This window comes from Urocitellus parryii, chromosome 12 (assembly GCF_045843805.1).
Source record: "Urocitellus parryii isolate mUroPar1 chromosome 12, mUroPar1.hap1, whole genome shotgun sequence".
NCBI lineage: Eukaryota > Metazoa > Chordata > Mammalia > Rodentia > Sciuridae > Urocitellus > Urocitellus parryii.
Window position 1 is genome coordinate 53,542,159 of NC_135542.1, and position 19,032 is coordinate 53,561,190.

The 19,032-nt window shown below is 51.5% G+C and overlaps 1 protein-coding gene across 1 annotated transcript in view; it reads right to left on the reverse strand.

The window, feature by feature from the left end:
* Alk (ALK receptor tyrosine kinase) overlaps nt 1-19,032 on the reverse strand; it is a 647,158-nt gene that overhangs the window by 12,573 nt on the left and 615,553 nt on the right. Inside the window, exons 17-25 of the mRNA XM_026390638.2 lie at nt 18,455-18,553; nt 17,805-17,957; nt 16,829-16,933; nt 14,564-14,750; nt 13,444-13,534; nt 13,272-13,336; nt 11,542-11,671; nt 3,632-3,729; nt 886-978 (exon numbers count right to left, since the gene is read on the reverse strand). Coding sequence (XP_026246423.2) covers nt 886-978; nt 3,632-3,729; nt 11,542-11,671; nt 13,272-13,336; nt 13,444-13,534; nt 14,564-14,750; nt 16,829-16,933; nt 17,805-17,957; nt 18,455-18,553 — 1,021 coding nt within the window. The remainder of the gene's footprint in view (nt 1-885; nt 979-3,631; nt 3,730-11,541; nt 11,672-13,271; nt 13,337-13,443; nt 13,535-14,563; nt 14,751-16,828; nt 16,934-17,804; nt 17,958-18,454; nt 18,554-19,032) is intronic.

The window sequence follows — 19,032 nt, forward strand, 5'->3', positions numbered from 1 at the left end:
CAGAGTGGTCCTCACTGACTCAGCCCCACCATGTGCTGCTCCCTGGGTTCCCAAGATGGTAGTGGTATCCTCTCTCACACGGAGATTGTTACCAGTTCTGGCTGAGGCCCTTAGGAATGTCCAGGTCATCTCAATTATTCTCCAAAGAGCTAAAGCTCTATGCCACCATCTCCTTGCTCTACCCCCAGGGTTAATGAAGGGGTTAATTAGTGACCATGCAGAGGAGCAACTTAACTCATGTAGTCAGTCACTGTTGTAAATAATTAGAAAAAGAAGAAACAGAGGAATAGAAGAATGAAAGTGCAATTATTTTTTAAAATTAAAAATTTTATATATATATATATATATATATATATTTTTTTTTTTTTTTTTTTTAAGGTATCCTTAAGAAGGGCCAGGGAAGATGCAATGAAGCTAAGTGCCCATGGTTTAAACCACACCCCATCTCTTGGTGTCCCACAAACCCTGGGTGTTCATGCCCAGGGATGGAATCTATGGCGTCCCTTAGATCTTGCCCATGAAGGGGAGAGGATGAATAAGTTGCAAGGTTACTTATTGAATAATTTCCAAAGTTACTTTGAAGCTTTCCCCATCTTTAGAATCCAGGTTATTCCATGTCTCAGAACATGGCAGGATTAAGAGTTGGAACCAGAAAGACAATCCAATTAAAAACTTGGTGTCAATTCCTGCAGGTGGCTGTGTCCTAGAATTTGACCTCAGGCATGGCACTAATTAAGGTTTTGTATCCTGAAAGGAACTCATGGAAATGTCATGCCGGAAGGTGACAAGGTATCAGCTGATGGAAGGTATGAGCAGCCACAGGCCAGTCCTCAGGGCTGCGGTGGTGGAGACAGGCTTCGTTGGGGGCTGGGGGACTTCACTCACCTGTAGATGTCTCGGGCCATTCCAAAGTCCCCAATCTTTGCTATTCTTCCACTGCCAGGACAGGTCAGGAGGCAGTTCCTGGCAGCAATGTCCCTGGGAAGAAAACAATGTCCCCAATTTTATCCAGTGAAGACATGTGTATAGTAGCCATGTCTAGGGCTTTCACCTCCAATCTGGAGTTCCAACAGTTCTCTCCTCTGTCCTACACTTCGTTTGGTATCTTAAGACTTCAGTGTGAAAGAAACAGCTGTTGCCAATTTCAGGCCTCAAAACTAACAGGGAAATGAGAAGAGAGTAGGGGAAACAATTGAAAATGCTTAATGGGACAACAATAATGAAAATAACTGTAATAACAGTAGCAATTTATGGGCCTCTTACTATGTGCTAAGCATGTTTTAGGTCCTTCACGTCTAATTCTCACAACCCTGCAAGACACAGGGTGCGATTATTATCTTCATTTTATTAAAAATTTGAGCCAAAAGCCATGATACATGGGCATAAGAAATGCTTTTTGACCTGAAGCTGTTGTTAGGTACAGACCATGGGTTGGTTTTTGCCAGTTGTTTGAAGGAAAGTTCTGGAACAGCATGACTTTCATGATATCTGATTCAAGTAGGTTACAATGTACCCCAATATTTCTAGTTTTGAAAGAAGTAGCCACGGTTTTGCCTCCAGGCTTTGCTAAGCTCCCTGGCTGGGGCATCACTTCTTTCAGGTCACGAGGCTGGCTTCTTTGTCATCAGGCTCCCTGTGGCCCCGTTTCCTGCAGTCTGCCTCTGAGGCAGGATCAGAAGCCTTCTGAGACTGTCCACTTCAAATCTCCCACTGCTCACCCAGTGACCTGCACGTGGGCATCAAAGCTGCAGCCAGAAGTCTGGAAAGGGTCCCTAATAAATTTTAAGTTCTATGCAGAAAACACAAGAAGTACCTTAGGCAGCACAGGTGGGTTTTATATTTTCAGGTGACTTCATGAGTGTTCTGAACCTTGGTTGAGAAAGAACTTGGAAAGTAAACAACTGGCTGTTAAGATGTATTAAAAAAATATGACCCAGATCATGGATCATGGCTTAGGATCCAGAGTAACGGCAGGGTGGGGAAGTGAATGTTATTAATGCCGCTGACCTGATCCCTAAGGTTTAAGTTGAAATTTGAGGAGCATTGGTTCATAAAATGACCCAATAAAATCACAAAAGCATAACAGGAATGACATCAAAAAAGAAAAAAAACAACAACAACTATTGTATAGAGAGCCATCAATTCGAAAGAGAAATAGAGCAAACTGGACTAGAAATGGTATGTATGACTCCAGAAGGGTTTTTGCTCTGATGCATATAGAATGGTTACTTAAAAAGTGATCTTGAACTTGATAAGGTATTGTAATATTATAGAAGACACCAAGAATTGGTAGGGTGACACACCGTTCTTGAAATTGCTGTATGCCATGGCCAAAGAAAACAGATTTAATGAAACCAAAAAAGAGGGGGGCCAGTGGCTGTAGTGAAGGGGTTCCTCTGAATTCAGAGGTGTACACGTATGGAGGTCCATACACTGAGCTTCACAGAGACAGCGCTGGAGCAAGTTAGAGCTCAGCGGGCAGCTGTGTCCCACTGACCCAAACAAAACAGGTCAACGTGGGCACAGGACATCCTAAGGAACCAAGAGGCAAAATGTCATCAGACACATTCTTTGTGCAAACTTGCAGGGAGGAGCACAAGAAGAAACTCCCAGATGCATCAGTTAGCTTCTCAGAATTTCTATGAAGTGTTCAGAGAGCCAAAAGGCCTTGTCTGCTAAAGAGAAAGAGAAAACATGGCAAAGGTGGACAAGGACCATTATGAAAGAGAAATGAAAACCTCAATCCCTCCTGCAGGGGAACCCAAAAAGGAGATCAAGGATCTTAATGCACTCCAGAGACCTCCACTGGCCCTATTCCTGTCCTGTTCTGAGTATCGCCCCCAAATGGAAGGATTTGGTAACGTGGTAAAGAAGCTGAGAGAGCCTCTGAGAAGACTGAGAAGCTGAAGGGAAAGTATGGGAGGACAGTGGTGCCCACTGGGCTACAGGAGAGCCCGAGAAGCAAGAGAGGGGGTGCCGGGGTTGAGGGAAGCAAGTGAGAGGTAGGAGGAGGAAAATGAAGAGGAGGAGGAAGAGGAGGAAGAAGAAGAGGATGGGAATAAGTTGGTTCTGGTGCAGGGTTTTTCCTTGTCCATAGAGCATTTAACTCCTTTTAAAGAAAAAACTGAAATGTCAATCAGTGTAAGGTTTGTTTTTAAAGTGTACAGTGCCTTTTTTTTGGTATCATTAACACCCTACCAAATATATCTCTAGATAGAAAAAAACAAAACCAAACAAAACAAAACCAAAACAAACCAACCCATCTGAGGTCCTTGCGTTAGCGTTATCTGTTGTCAGACGTGAAATATGAACTCCTTTTACTTCCCCCTAAGGAGCCCAGTTTTCTACATGGGGCAACCACAGGTGATCTAGGACTTGAACGTTCACGATGCAGGCGGGAGTCCCCACAGGAGGCGCAGAATAGCCTACAGGCCAGGGGGCGTGTGCCATGCCCATTTCACACGCGGGCAGGGGAGGCCCTGAGCCAGTTCCTCTCTCAGTACAAACAGCCGAACCGTCCAGACAGCTCTGGAGAGAGGCCGCTTCTTCCACTCTGAAGAGAGAGACCTGGCCCTGGGGAGCGTGGGGAAGTGTGCCGAGGTGGCAGGAAGTGGCGAGGCGTCTGACTCACCGGTGGATGAAGTGGTTTTCCTCTAGATACTGACAGCCACAGGCAATGTCCCGAGCTACATGCAGAAGGTCCAGCATGGCCAGGGAGGAGGGCTGATTCTGTGAGGAGACAGAAGTGATCCACCGATGACCTCTTGGGGGACAGAGAAGATGCAAACTGGCTTCTGCTTGCCAGGAGGCTGGCTGCAGACGGGCTGCTCCAACAGGGGCCTCTTTCCTGGCCACACACTAGAATTCAGCTGGAAGCTCTTTAAAAACACAGAGGCCTGGCCCCAACCAGCCCAGGCTCCCACCTCTGTGGGGGGCTCAGCTCAGTCCATGTGCAAGCTCCCCCCGTGATTCTAACCTGGGGCCAGCCTCGGATGCTCAGGCTGCAGGACTCCAGCCTGTGGCCCCTGTCGGTTCCTTTTTACCTTCTTCTGCACATCCTATCTCAAGCCTTAGAAACACTTGAGTACCTCAAGTTTATAAACAAGCCTGTGAGGAAACTGACCAGGGGAATAACACTTTATTCCCCTGGAATAAATGCTCTATCTAAATGTCTCAAGATATTTTTTAAAACTTCAAGAAGATCCAGACCTAAAGTGATTCTGAAAAGAAAAGCTTTTAGAAAAGGCTGGGCAATTGATGGTGATGATGATGATTATTGGTATCAGGAATTGAGCCCAGGGGCTCTTAACTACGAAGCCGCATCCTCAGTCCTTTTTGTTTTCTCTTTTGAGACAAACACCCACTAAGTTGTTGAGTCTGGCTTTGAACTTGGGATCCTCCTGCCTCAACCTCCTGAGCTGCTGGGATTCCTGGCTAATGGTGGCCAATTAAGGGCCACCTCAGGCTGCTCCATACAAAATCTTTTTCATGCTAAAGGAAATAGCACATGCCTTGGGACATGTCCCTTTTGACCCCTTAGCCCCCACTTGAGGGACGTGAAGACTTTTCTGACAGTGACATCTGTCTTAGTCTCTCTCTCTCTCTTTTAGTTATTGACAGACCTTTATTTTATTTATATGTGGTGCTGAGAATTGAACCCAGGGCCTCACACATGCCAGGCAAGTGCACTACCGCTGAGCCCCACCCCAGCCTCTGCCTTGGCCTCTTTTAATGCCCCAACCCCCAGGGGCCTGCAGCAGCACACTGTCGTGCAGGGTCCTATCTACTTCACTTATTACTCTGAGCTTATTTTACCATGTCCCCAAGTTTTGAGGGTTGTGAGACAAGATTCCCATCCTTCGTTGCAGGGCATATTCCGGGTGCTCAGTGAGTATTGGTGGCCAGTTGACTGATTATGGTTCTGTGGACCAGGATTTGCCCAGAGGGTGTGTTTCCATGTTCTATGCAAGAAGTGTAGGTGGGCCATCAAATCCAATCCCCTGGTGTGGTTTGGATGAGTGTCTGCCAAAGGTCCATGTGGTAAGGGCTTGGTCAACAGGGTGTGGTATTGGAAACAGAGTGGGCCTAGAGGGATGTCCTTAGGTCACTGAAGTGTGCCTGTGAAGAGGATTATGGGACCCTAGTCTCTAGTCTATTTCTGATTCCTGCCTCAGGATATAAGTGGTTTGCTCTACCATGCACTTCCATGATGCCTGTCTCAGAGACCCAAAGCAATGGGACCACCCGACATTAGACTAGAACCTCCAGAACCGTAAGCTGCTGAGAGCCATAGCCGAGTCCGAATGACGCATGGCATTTTTGCCAGAACGGAGTGGTTGAGAGGTGACGCCAGCAAGCCATTGGGATGATAATGGTTATGTTAAGCTGTGTATATTAGACCTTTACTGTCCGGTAATAAGATGGCTTTTGCTGCAATGGGAACCCGCTACTTTGGAGTTCCCGTTGAGCTCTCGCGGGGATTCCTGAAGAGTTCCCATTGGTCGGGGGAGTGCCGGAGGAGGGATTTCCGGTTGGTGGTTCCTGGAGGAGACGCGTGGCGTTCTGGAGAGTTCCGGGGGAGCGTGTGTGGACTGTGCTGGTGGAGTTCAGAAATAAAGTTTGTTCCTGCTTCAGTGGCTTGTGATTTGTGCCCAGCCAGACTGCGGCAATAAGCCAAAATAACCCTTTTCTCTATGTAAGTAATTGCCTCAGATGTCTCATTATAGTAACAGGAAGCTGACTAATATACCTTTTAGCACTGTGTTGGATGGTTTCAGCCCCAGAGAGGTAGAAGCTGGTGACTCTGGGTCATATGGGCAAACTCCCTACAGGAAATTCTGCTCGTAGTTCTATTTTGTTCCTCCTGAGAGACTCAGAGGCTTTTTTTTTTACCTTTTACCTCATTGAATGCTTAAGGGTAGGACAAGAACCGTGCTCTTTAGTTCTGGGAAATCCAGAGGGAAGTCACCTACCAGACAGTAGTAGTGTCTCCCAGGTCTGCCTGGAGAGGCTTTCTTTGCCCCTGGTCAGGCCTCCCAGGGCTCCACACAGCTGTGGGGCTTGGGTCTGGAGGAGGCAGGAGAGGGTCCTGCTTCTCTAGGCTCTGATTCATGGGGCAGACAACGTAGGAGGGCAGATCCCCTGCTGCTGCCTTGCATGCAAGTCAGTAGAGAAGCTCCCCTTGATGCAATGGACAGTGTGGTATGTAGAGAAGGCTAGCTCCATATTAAAGGTGAGGATGCCAAGGGCTCAGAGAGGTTAAGTGATCACTCCAGGCACACAGCATTAAGGTAGAACTCAAACTTCCCAGAGCCGGGCTTTAAGAATCTGAGTTGGGGGCAGCAGGATTTAAGTAGTTAAAATTGAGCTTCTTAAAAAAGACTGCTGAAGGATGGACGGAGGATATGTGAACACAGAGCACAATACCTTGAGCATAGACTACAACACGGCACACAAACACAGAACAACACAGAGCAGCGGTCAGTCAAGCTGACCTGGGCTTCACCCCCCTGTTATCCCTTAGTAGCCATAAGATCTGGGGCCCTTTGCTCAGCCTATTTCTGAGCAGGTTCCCCATCTCTGACAAGGCCTGGTGCTGTGGATTGCCGGGAGGGCCACCCAGAGGCACAGAGGGACTCCTCGTGGGGCCTGCAGTTCTCCTAGGTGGCAGCGGGGAGGCTCAGGAGTCCCTCCAGGGTTTGGCTCCTCCAGAGTCTTCACTGGGGCCTGATGTATGGGGCACTGTGAGAGACAGCGCGACCTCCTGGGGACAAGAAAAGCAGCGTATCTCCATGAAATAGCCCTCCATTTCACTACAGGATTAGAACTATCTTTTCTCTCCTCAGGAGAATGCATCTGTTCCCACGAAAGGAGGACCTGGTCCCAGCTGAGGGAGAGCCTGGAGGAAGCAGAGCCTCTGTCATTCAGGATCCAGGATCACTGATGTCTCAGATGCCCGGGGCCTGAGCACTGCGGGGACTACAGAGCGCCATGCCTCAGGGCAGGGCCAGATTTGCCGGGGCTCCCGGCCTTCCCCTGCTCAGAGCAACGACCTGCCTCACTAAACAGCGGACACAGCGGTGGTCAGCCACCTGTGGGGAGGTGTGCGTGTGTGTGGTTTGTGCATACATATGGGTGTGCTGCACATGTTCTGTGTGTGCATGTGTGTGGTGTGCATGGGGGGACAGAGGGTGACATGTGACACTGTGGCAAAACCAACCCCTAGACTAGCAGTGTGGAGCAAAGCCAGCCCGTGTACCTGGTGCCACTGGTGTTCGGCTGGGGCAGAGGAGTGGGAATCAGGATTTTGCCTGTCATCTGCCTGTGGATGGTGGCACTTCTTTGGCCACCAGATGGTCTTCTCACAGGACACCTGTGGACAGATGCTGCGGGGCTCAGTGAGGATCTGGTCTGGGATTTCCCCAAGGAGGATTGTGGGTCGGAATTGGAAGATGAAATAGACATGGGAATCCCTGGCCAGGTAGGTGTCTTGGTGACATGAATGATCAGTCTTTATGTTGTGGCTTTGAAAGTCTTTTGGACCCCAGAAGTCTTGTGTGGGTGAGTGTGTGGCTCTGCAGGGCACCGGTGTTCCTTTTAGGAACACCATCTAGGCGGACAGCCCTCTTTTCTAGGTGAGAAGCAGGACTGGTTTCTTTGGTGTCACGGGAGGGGCTTCTCCTAAAAGATGACATATACTAATAAAAGATACACAACTATTAGTATCTCTCCTCCTTTTTTTGGGGGGGGCGTGTCTGAGGACTGACCCCAGGGTCTTGGGCAGTGCTAGGTGAGCACTCCACCACTGAGCCACACTCCAGCCTGTCTCATTTTACTACTTAGATGGAGGATCACAAGACATGGGGAAGGAAATCTATCTACCAAGTGAAAACCAGAATGGGGTGTATTTTAAAATTGGCACATATAAAGATGAATGGGGGAGACAAAAGCAGCAAAGAATGTAGACAGGGAACCCCAAAGATACAAAGCAAGTTTTAAAGCCGATGAGAAGTTTGTGCTCCTGGGCCCTCATGATTCCTGCCTCCTGATGGGGACCGACTCTTCCTTGGCACCAGGGGACCCGGCTTGCTTGGAGCCAGCATGGATATTGTCCAAGCCAGAGCCAAATATTTAAACCTGAGCATGGTCCCTATCAGAAGTTCTCACCCCGCAACAGTAGGACCCAAGAAGTCAGCTGTGCACTGAGTGACTTGTATGGAGCCATTACCTGTAAGTGTTACCATGATCCCAAAAGATACAGACCCTATTGTGGTTGACAACCTACACCTTCAATAAGGACATTCACTGGGCTGGGTTGCATAGCACAGGCCGGAATCCCAGTGACTCGGGAGGCTGGAGAGGCAGAATTGCAAGTTCAAGGCCATTCTGGGCAACTTAAAATAAAACATAAAAAAAGGGGCTGGGGGTATAGCTCAGTGGTTAAGTAACCCTGGGTTCAATCCCTGCTGGTATATATTTAAAAAAATCACTAACTTTCTCGTGGCTTTTGTCATCACAGAATCAATGGATACTAAAAGACAGTTATTACCTGTACCTGGCATACAGTAAAGCCTCAATAAATATTTGCTGAACAAATATTGGTTCTGCACAAAGTTTTTTGATATTAAATAGAAACCTTTGTTCTTGGAGAGGTGGGGACATAGGTTCAAGCAACGTTTTCATCTGTACTGTTAATTTCATTTCCATGGCAGACATGGCTGGTCTGTCCATCGTGTTTGTACATCTGTCACTCCATGTCTACATTTGTATCTGAGGTCAGAGCCCCTTTGACCATTTCTAAGGGCCTCTGATCCTGATATAAGTTCTATGGAACTGCAGAGCCCCAGGGCCAGTGCCCCTGTCTGAGTCTGCCCTTAAGCTTGGTCGCTGCACATAGAGATCATCAGGACCCCCCTCCCCCCCACACACACACACCAGCAGGGTCTCAGAGTGAGTCACACAAGTGAATCCTGTGGAATTCAGGGCTTCAAGCCAGTCAAGAACCTGGGGGTGCAGCTCTACCCACCCCTCTCTAGGGAATGTGTTTCTCTGCCCCAATGTCCCCTGGCCACCTTGCTTCTGTGGAGGATGTACTGGTATGAGCCCCGTCTGCCCCTAGAAATGATGTTCCTTTCTCCCCTAATGCTCATGTTTCTAAGTTGCTACTTGCAGTCCCTTGGGAGCCCAACAAATCCCTGACCCTCTGGGGGAAGGGTTGTCATAAACATATTGGCCCAGGCTGCTTTGGAAGGCTGAGCTGCAGCAGGTGAAGCCTGATGCATTATATTGCACCGGTACTAACAAAGCAGTGGGTTTGGTGACCCTGAGAAACTGCTCTCTCAAGAGTGGAGTCTTCCCCATCACGGGCATCCTCCGGGCAGTGCCTGCTGCTGGAGGTAGGAACTGGGCAGCGGGTCCCTGCTCTGACCTGTCTGAGGGTAGTGCTCTGGGGGGGGGGGTCCCTTTCTTTGCTGGTGCTTTGTTCTTTGGATCATGATTAAATGTTTAAATCCTAAACCATCCGTATCCTCCAAGGAGAGAGCCACCTTTGCTCCTGCCCCTTTCACCCCAAGGTCCTCAGACTTGAGAAGTGATGGGTTCCCAGCCTCCCCCTCCAAGGAGGTCTCTCTCCCCTCTATGCTTTCTTAATCTCAGTCACATCCACTAGGAAAACCAGACCTGTGCCTCTTCCCAACGTGTGTGATGCACTCGTCCCCATGAGACCTCTGCAGCAGCTCTGTTGAGAATCTCAGGGTGTGAGGACTGAAGGCTCTGTCTGGGTGGGTGGTGGTGCCAAGCCAGAGAAGCTGGCACCTTGGCAGAGACCCCAGATGGCCGGCAGGGTTGCCTCTCACAGCTTCCCATAGGACCATTCAGATAAACAGCATGGGGGGCTGGAGAGAGAGAGCCCCGAGCCTGGAGTCCCAGCCCTGAGCTCTCGTTCCAGCTTTTCTACTTCCTGGGTGGTCTTGGAAGTCAGCAACCTCTCTGGGACACAGTGTTCTCATCTGTAAGATGGAGATGAGACCTGTGCTGTCCCCTTCACGGGGTGGAAGCCATGATGAAGACGGTTGTGCTGGGGAGGGCTCCTAGGAGATGGGTTTAGTCTTCCCCACCCCCTTTTCCTCCTGCATGCACCCCATCTTTTCCAGGACTAAGATTGGATCCTTCTTGGATAACCCCATGGGTCCCCCAGGGGCCTGTAGAGACAGTACCCAGATTCCTAAGGCAGAGGTATTTAAAATCAAACCTGATGGGATGTGAAGTACTGTGACCCCCAGGGTTTCTGCCACCCACTTTAAGTCTCTGTGTGCCGCAGTCTGGCTGGGCACAAATCACGAGCCACTTGAGCAGGAACAAACTTTATTTCTGAACTCTACCAGCACACTCCACACACGCTCCCCGGGAACTCTCCCGAACACCACCCACGCGGCTCCTCCAGGAACCAACCAGAAATCCCTCCTCCAGCACTTCCCCAACCAATGCGAACTCTCCAGGAATCCCCACGAGAACTCCAAAGTAGCAGGCCGAGGCAGACACTAAAGGTCTAATATACAATTGAATCAATCCAGCAGCATCTTAATGGCTCACCTCTCAACCAATACTATTGGCAAAATGCCAGGGGCCATTCCGACTGGGCTGTGGCTCTCAGTACCTGTGAGCCATGTGGCCACTCAGGGTCTTCTGCAGCAGCGTGGATGCCAGTCTTTCTCTGCTTCCCTGGGGTGGAGAGGGTGGCTCTGTTCTCATGGTGATAGTCTTTCTTGTGCTGGCTCCTTGAGGAAGCTCAGATCCTAACCCTGTATGTGCTCTGCTCCAGCTAGGAGTGACCAGCGCCTCTTGGAGGCCCAGCAGAGACAGGAGCTTCACTTGGGGACGGGACAGTGCTCCATTTTATCATTTCAGACCTCTGAGCTGTGTGAGTCTGACCCTCGGGTTTCACCTGTGTTGACTGTCCTATGCCAGGGGTGTCTGGTGGACGTATGGCATCCGGTGGTCACACAGGGCTGGAGCTGGGGCTTCCTGGACCCCTCCAGGTTGTGTACATCCCAAGTTCTCTCCCCTTACCTGTGACATGCAGCACCTTCCTAAATATTTCAGCACTTTGTTTTTGTAGTAAAACTATTACTACAGGAGATTGGCTATTATTTTCCCTATATGAGAGGTGACGTCAGTGGGTTTGGAATAAATGGATGGGAATGGCCTGCCCCAGGCCAGTCTGTTGTGTTAGTGATGCAGCTGGCACCAAAGTCCCCCTCTGAGTTTGTATTGGGGTTGATGTTCCAGCATCATAGGCCGTAAGAAGGGAGCCAACCTTCAAGATCCACCGTGAAGTCCTGCACAAATTTCTAGGGCTTGGGCTCGGGCTCAGCCTTTGTTCCCATTCTGTCCATTGTGTCCCAGCCAGACCCTACTGTCCAAGCCCAAGGCTGACTCCCAGGGCCCCGCCCAGCATGCTGCTTCCCAGGCTGCCCACTCTTGCTCCCCAGATCCTGCTCCTCTCCTCCACTCAACCAGCAGATGGAAGACCTTCTCACTCACCGGGCGAGGGCGCGTCTCCCGCAGGAAGGACTTGAGGTCTCCTCCTGCCATGAGCTCCAGCAGGATAAATCGTGGCAGGGCTTGAAGACTCACCCCGATGCAGCGCACAATGTTCTGGTGGTTGAATTTGCTGTGGAGCAGAGGGGTGCAACCAAATTTAACTGGCTGGGTCTAGGACAATCTTGAGCGAGAAGCTTTCAGCAGCCACATTGTGTAGGCACTGTCCTGGGAAGAAGAGGCCAGCCTGCCCGCAGTTTAATTTGCAGGAGAGCATTTTGTTGGAGTGGGAGGATGTTGCCCAGGCCCTGGGGTGAGAATGCATGTGTGTGCTGGGGGGAGCAGGGTAGTGTCTTTCTCAGATGAACAAATTCCTGTGGAGTTCTCTAAGGAAGGTGTCAGGCAAAAGCTGAAGGAGCTACTGGGCGCAGTGGCACACACCTGTAATCCCAGGCAGGAGGATTATAAATTCAAGCTCAGCCTAGGAAATTTAGCAAGACCCTAAGCAACTTAGCAAGATCCTGGCCCAAAAATGAATGAATAAATGAATGAATGAATGAATAAATAAATAAATAAAAGGAGAGGGTGCTGGGGATGTGGCTTGGTGGTAAAGTACCTCTGGGTTCAATCCCCAGTATAAAATAAAATAAAATAAAATAAATTGAAGGACTGGCTTCTTAGAGGATTGTATGAGACCTGTCAAGTGACAGCATGTGAACTAGAGCCAGGGGTCCATGCGGTGTCCTGTGGATTCCTCATGGGAAGGAAAGGGACTGAGTTGGGACAAGAGGCCTTGAGATTTGGTTTTCTTGTTCCCATCATCCTGGTAGGACACACAGGGCAGTGGGGCTAGGGAAGTCAACATGGGCGGGGACACACGTGCACCCCCCCCCCCCCACACACACTTGTGAGAATGGGTGACTACACTATCACCAAGCAGTGAGATTGGTTCTCCTTCCAAGTGATCTCATCCTTTTCAATTTTATTCAATAATTCAGTAAGACATGCCTTTACTGCGTGTCTTCCCGGGGCCCACCAGCCCCTCCTTCCCACTGCTCTGCCTTGATTCTGGCCACCATCCACCACAGGGAAGTCCCAGGCCGCCCCATCTGTCAGGATGTGTAGAGGCTTCTCTAAGCCACGGGAGGCTGTGAGCCCCCAGTAGATCAAGTTCAAACTTCTGCCTCCTTCAGAGGAGCTGCTGCCAGAGCAGATGCCTCAGGAGCCGAGCGCTGAGATCCCAGCTGACATCCAGGCCCAGAGCCTCAGGGGGCTGAGTCCAGGGGCCGAGACGCAGTTGTGCCAGCGCGGACCCAGGGTGGGGGTTCTTCTCTCACATTAGGGGTGTGATTCCTTCAGACTAGATCCATGAGCTGGATGGGAAAAGGGCTTTGGTTCCAGGAGAATCACTTGGGGGGAGATTATATCTCCTACGGTCAAAACCTCACAATCTCTATTTCTTCAGAAGAAGTGGGGGAAATAAGAACCAATGGAGGACCCCAGGGATGCGGCTGCAGGCAGAATCGTAGCAGTCGGATTATCAGGCCACAGAGATGATTTTTGAGACAACCCCTGGGGCTGTACACTCTGGGAAGAAGTATCAATAACACTAGAAAGTTTTCCCTTGGGAGGAGGGGACATGCTGGGGACCTTTCCCTTGGAGAAGTTTGTAGAAGCCTCTCGTGTTGTCGGAGGCTGGGGGAGGCAGGCTGGGGGCCCCTCTGTGGCTTTACCTGATGATCAGGGCCTCCATGAGGAAGTCCAGTTCATCCTGTTCCGAACACACCTCTGGCAGCGTCTGGGAACAGAAGGGGAGGGTGGGAAGAGGGTGGAGGCTGTGAGCTGAGAGCTGTAGCCTACGGAGACCACCGGCCAAGGTCAGTCCAATAGGGAGCCACCTCTTACCTTCACAGCCACCTGCAGGGGGCTGGGGTCATTGGGCATTCCAGACACCTGGCCTTCATAGACCTCCCCAAATGCACCATGGCCCAGGCCCCTGTGCAAAGAGAAGACAGATTTTAAGTGGGCCACAGTACAGAGGCAGCTGGGGCCCCCGAGTCCAAGGGTCACATTTAGTGGACACACATGAGAGGCTAGGGCTGACATACACACTCAGCCCTGGCTTCACTCTGTGATCCTGGGCCTCTAGTCTTTATCTGAATCTGGTAAGAAGGGTTCTGCTACGGTCTGGATAGGGCTTGAGTATGTCCCCCATTGCCAGGTACCAGAGGGTGGAAACTCACCCAGCTATCATGATTAAAGGTAGGGCCTGTGGCAGGTGAGGAGGGTTACATAAGTTCATTAGGGTGGAGCCCTCAGGATCGAACCCTGGTAGCATTAAAGGAGAGTCCAGAGGGTGCACACACTCTCCCTGTCTCGCGATGTCCAGCACTGCGTCTGCCAGTAAGTAGGACATCACCAAATGTGGCCCTAGACCTCAGACGTCCAGAACTCCGAGCCAAAATAACTCTTTGGTTTATAACTCACCCAGCCTATGGTACTGTGTTACTGGCAATAACCAATTGCCAACGGACCAGTGTAGGTTTGAACCAGGATTTATCATGATGTTCAAATGTTTATTCATTCAGTGATAGTAAGGGAGTCTCTGGTATTTTCCAGGGACACAGAGGTGAGTAAGACACGGCTCTTGCCTGGAAGAGGCTCCCATTTCCTGGGTCAGTGACAGATCACTGTCAGATACTTGCTGGGGACTGTTGTAATGCATGACAGGGATGGACAGGGTGCTCAGAATGCTCAGAGGAGGGCCATTCTGCCCCAGAGAGGGGCAAGGGACCCCTCTGGGAGGGGTGCTCAAATGGAATTTGAAGAGAACCCTGGTTCTTCCCATAGATTCTTCCTGTCATTGCATGAACTCCATAAATACATAGGGTGTCAACAAAACCCCCTGGACATTCAGCCTTGTCTCTTTGGGGGGCTGGGGGTAGCACCAGGAATGCTTTGCTGAGGCTAGAGGAATCCATGGCACTGCGATGACATCCCACTCCCTAGACACCCCGCAACCCACCGAATGAGGGAGATGTTTTTCCGGGGCACTTCTTTCAGGTCACTGATGGAGGAGGTCTTGCCGGCAAAGCAGTAGTTGGGGTTGTAGTCGGTCATGATGGTGGAGGTGCGGAGCTTGCTGAGCTTGTACTCAGGGCTCTGCAGCTCCATCTGCATGGCTTGCAGCTCCTGGTGCTTGCGGCGGTACACTGCAGACAAAAGGAAGCCAGTTGAAATGCGGACTGGACCAGGCGCCCTGGCCATTGAATCCCAGCATGGACCACCTCCTCCAGGAAGCATTCCAGGAGTTCCAGGTCCTCCCCTGAGCTCTAAACTTTTCTATCTCACTAACAGTAACAAAACAATTATACTTATGAGAGTGTCCCTTTAATTAAACATCATTTAAAGCACACATGAAGCTTAAAATTGCATAAATGGAAAAGATTCTATTAGCCATACAGGGGCAGATTTATGTTAGTCCCAAGGTAAAACTGGATATGCTGGGATTTTATGTGAAGGGAAAGGGCGAAGGAGCTGAAGGCTGAGGGCCAGCAGACCATGCTGCAAGTCTGACCCCATGTGAAGGAGAGACGAGAAGTTTGGGTAGAAGCACCCTAGAGGACAAGCAGTCTAAGGTCATTCTGGTGAAGCCCTTGAGGAGTTTTGAGGCCCAGCTGGGTCCACAGGAAAGTCCCAGGTGTCCAGAACTGGGCTTGCCATTGCACTTCCGAGGTGCTCAGTTGCGGGGTGAGGTGGCCTCCATGCGCACACAGCTGGGGACGGGCTGTGGCTGTGGACTTGGTCAGCCGTGTGCCCCATGGCCCTAAGAACTGGCAGGTCACATGGATGGAGAAGAGCCACATGGTGAAAAGTCACTGAACTGGGGTCTGAAGACCAGTTAGGAGCTGAGTGAGGCTGACCTGGCCACTTGACCTCTCTGGACCTTGCTGTCTTTCTCTGGACAGTAATTCCTCCCTGTTTCCCAAATCCCCCGATGCCCCACCCCTAGGGTTGTCATAATGAAATGCATTCTCTATCATAAAGTGGTTTCAAAGAATTCTAAAGCGCTCTGCCATGGGAGTGGCGTGATTGTGTCACCGCGGTCTCTGCAGATGCTCGCTAAGGCTAACTCCCGGGAGGCAGAGAGACCATCAATTTAGAGCAGATTCTGCTGGTACCGCCCAGCCCCACCATTTATTGGCTCTGCAAGTGCTGCCTGTGGTCAGCTGTGATGTGCTCAGTCCCCTCTGCCAGGAAATGCACCAGCCATGAGCATAGGATTTTTCTTTTCTTGATGGGGAAGGGAAAAAAGAGAGGCTGTGCCTTGTACGCGGAGGACAAGGACCGTGAAGGGACCCATGGGGGAACGGGAGGGTGTGGGGAGTTAAAAAGGCTGACACCAGGAGTGAGTGGAACGAGGTGGAGAGTGAAGGAGGGGTCAGACGGGGAGAGGGCAGTGCTGTCCCCTCCCCGTGTTCTTCAGGAGCAACTCAGAGTCCCCTTGTCATATTTAGTTTTATGAAATGCTCAAATTGCTAGGCACGCAGGAAGTGTGCAAGGTGTGTTCTCTCTTATTCTCCTGTCCCTTTGAAGGATGGCACCATATGGGGACACAACATGGGCTGCCATCTCCCTGTCCATCCACAGCCTCTCTCGCCCTGAGGGGGCAGGCCTGTGGATACTGCCAGCAGTCTTTCCCTGGCCTGTCTTCTTGTCCCTGTCCATCTGCCCTGGGCATCCAGCTGCCAGCAGTAGGCCGAGCTGGATCCTGCTGGGTTCAGCTGGATCCAAGCTGAGCTCTGGGGCCTCAGGTCAGCTCACCTTGGCCGAGTGGGGAAATCCCTGGAACCAGCTTCCTGTTCCCTCTGCTGGGGTGGGAGGGCCTGGGGAGTGGGCCATATGGGGCCTGCGCCTGCCGAAGCCCATAAGAGCTGAGGGCCACGTCTGGGGGCGGAGGGAGTGCGTCAGCCCCTGCAGGGTGGCTGCTGAGAAGTACCCCTCACCCCCTCGAGCAGTCAGGAGGCCACACTTGGGGCTGAGGGTAAGGCTCGGTGTCTCCTGAGGGAGCTGCCCCTCTGGTGGGTGGAGGGGCTGGGGGTCTCTTTTCTGGCTTGACCAGCGCTGCCTTCCTCACCACTAAGGGGGCAGCTGACGGGTGTAAAACCAGGGTGTACAGGGACTAGTGGGACAGAGTGACACCTCGGTGTCTGCTGCATGGCCTGAGACACATTCACCTCTGCCGCCCTGCCTACTGCGATTAGAAGCCCCAAGGCTCTGACACACTCACCAATCATGATGCCGGAGAAAGCCAGGACCAGGGCAGCCACCAGGGCAGAGGTCACAACGGAGAGGATCAGCGAGAGTGGCAGGTGGGGCTCCGGGGTAGGTGACACTGGAAGACAGGTCCCAAGGGGGCATTGACAATGGCACTGCTTCTCCTCTGAGTTGGCCTCAAGTCACAGATATCCTCCCTAGCTGGGACAAAAGCCAACTGGTGCTTTTCATCCTGTCACACCTTCTTTTTTTGGGGGGGTGGGATGGGGGGGGACCATTGGTACAACGCAGGCACATCCTGGATTTACAGGCCAACTGTAGCTTTTGGGTGGAGGGAAACTTGAACAGGAATGAGCATCAAATCCTGGGTGTTGGTCCAAAACATCCACTGTCCCAGGGTAGGAGGAAGAGGAAGGAGAAAGGGAAGTGGATGCAGAAGAGATTGGAGGACCTGAGGGGACTCCACCCTCAATAAGACCCAACAGTCCTCAGTGACACCCTCAGGCCCAGGACACGTCCAGGAGGGTCCCAGGCTCCCCCTGCTGGCCAGCCCACACGGAGGCATCTGGCCCTATAGCGGTCACAACTCTGGAGGGGCGATGGCACCAGGAACACATGCAGGTAAGGGACAGCAGGGGAGGGACGGGGCACACAACTGAATCCGTATGATCAAAACAAACAGAATATTTAATCTGGAGACGGTTGAAAGGAAAAAGAAGCCCTGTCTTCACACCCAGCCCTGAAGGCCGTGGTGAGTTGAACATGATGACCCCTTTGTGGAGATGTCCCAGGTGAGGGATCAAACGAGATGACTTTCAGACTCCTTCAGGGGCTACAGCCCATTTTCCCATAAGGTCCCTCTGCCGGTCACCACAGCACTGGCAGTCGAGGGACAGGGTGCTTACAAAATTGAGTCGGTGTGTCCCCAAACCATGGAAAGCAAGTGCTCAAGGTCCAGTTCTCTTCCCCCGTCCATCCTGTCCCCTTACCAATGCAGGAGACGCCGTCTTCAGCCAGCACTGTCCCATGGTCACAGAAGCAGATGACCTTGTGGCTCTCGGGGTCCATGTGACATTCGTCTACCTCACAGTGACTGCAGTTGAGGTAATGCTTAATATTCACTTCCCCGTGGCCCTCCATCACTGGTGACAAGGGGGAAGGGTCAGATTGGGCAGAGCCTGTGAAGACCACCCGGCTCCCCGTTTGCTGCCTTTGCACTTTATCTCCAGCTGCTCACTGTGGGGTCTCTGGCCCCTGTTCCCAGGTCCTCCTGCCACTGGAAGCACATCTCTGTGGAGGGAAGCTTTCCCACACATCTGATGAGTCATCTCAGACAGAGGATGTGAGCATTTTGTGTGTTGATGGGAAATTCCACACACAGGGCCCTTAGGTGGGCAGGTACCAGTGTGCCGGCTACTGCTGCATTTCTGGGACCAGCCAGCCTGGTCATATTGTGCCTCTATGTCCATGTTAAATCCTGACTTCCAGAAAACTCAGCCAGATGAGCCTAGGAAGACCTGCCTGCAAGGGACCCACAATTGTGTCTTTGTATCCTGGACATGTGTCAGGAACCTTGAGGTTTTAGCTTGGTGGGACAACTGGGCCCAGGAAATTTGTTCCACCCCCTGGCAGAGGGTACCTTTTAAAGCTGGGGTGTATAAGATGCCCAGTGGACTGATAAAAGAAACCCCATCTTCCCCATCCATTTCAGGGTCATTGTTTGAGGCCGCATTGCCACCTGTGGCAAACCAGAAAAGAGTTGAACACAGAGAGGTGGGCGCCAAAATCTCAACACACATGCGCATCAGCGGGGCATGCAGCTCTGGCCAAAGCCTGGGATCATGGGAGGCCTCAGGGGCAGGGGAGGTGGGGAGGGAAGGGAGGTTCAGGTCACAGAGGCTGTGCTTGGGACTTGGCTCAGTAGATGCTGGGTGTCTGGGCCACTTTCTCCTCCAGGTTGGGGCCAGCTCTTCAGGGGAGTCTACCACTCGGCTGAGGCCCCACCAGGAAGCCATTGGTGGGAGCAAGAGTCCGAAACACTTGAGTCTTTCCAGGCTGGTTGGGGCCTCTTTCAGGGCCAACCAGGACGACAGCACTGAGGTGGGGACTTGCTCTCCAGTCCCATTGGGTCAGGGCTGGGGCATGGGGGGAGCTGAGCCCCTGTGCCTTCAGGCTCCTGTCCCTCCTTTCATCTGGGGCTGGGTTCTCTTGGGGCTC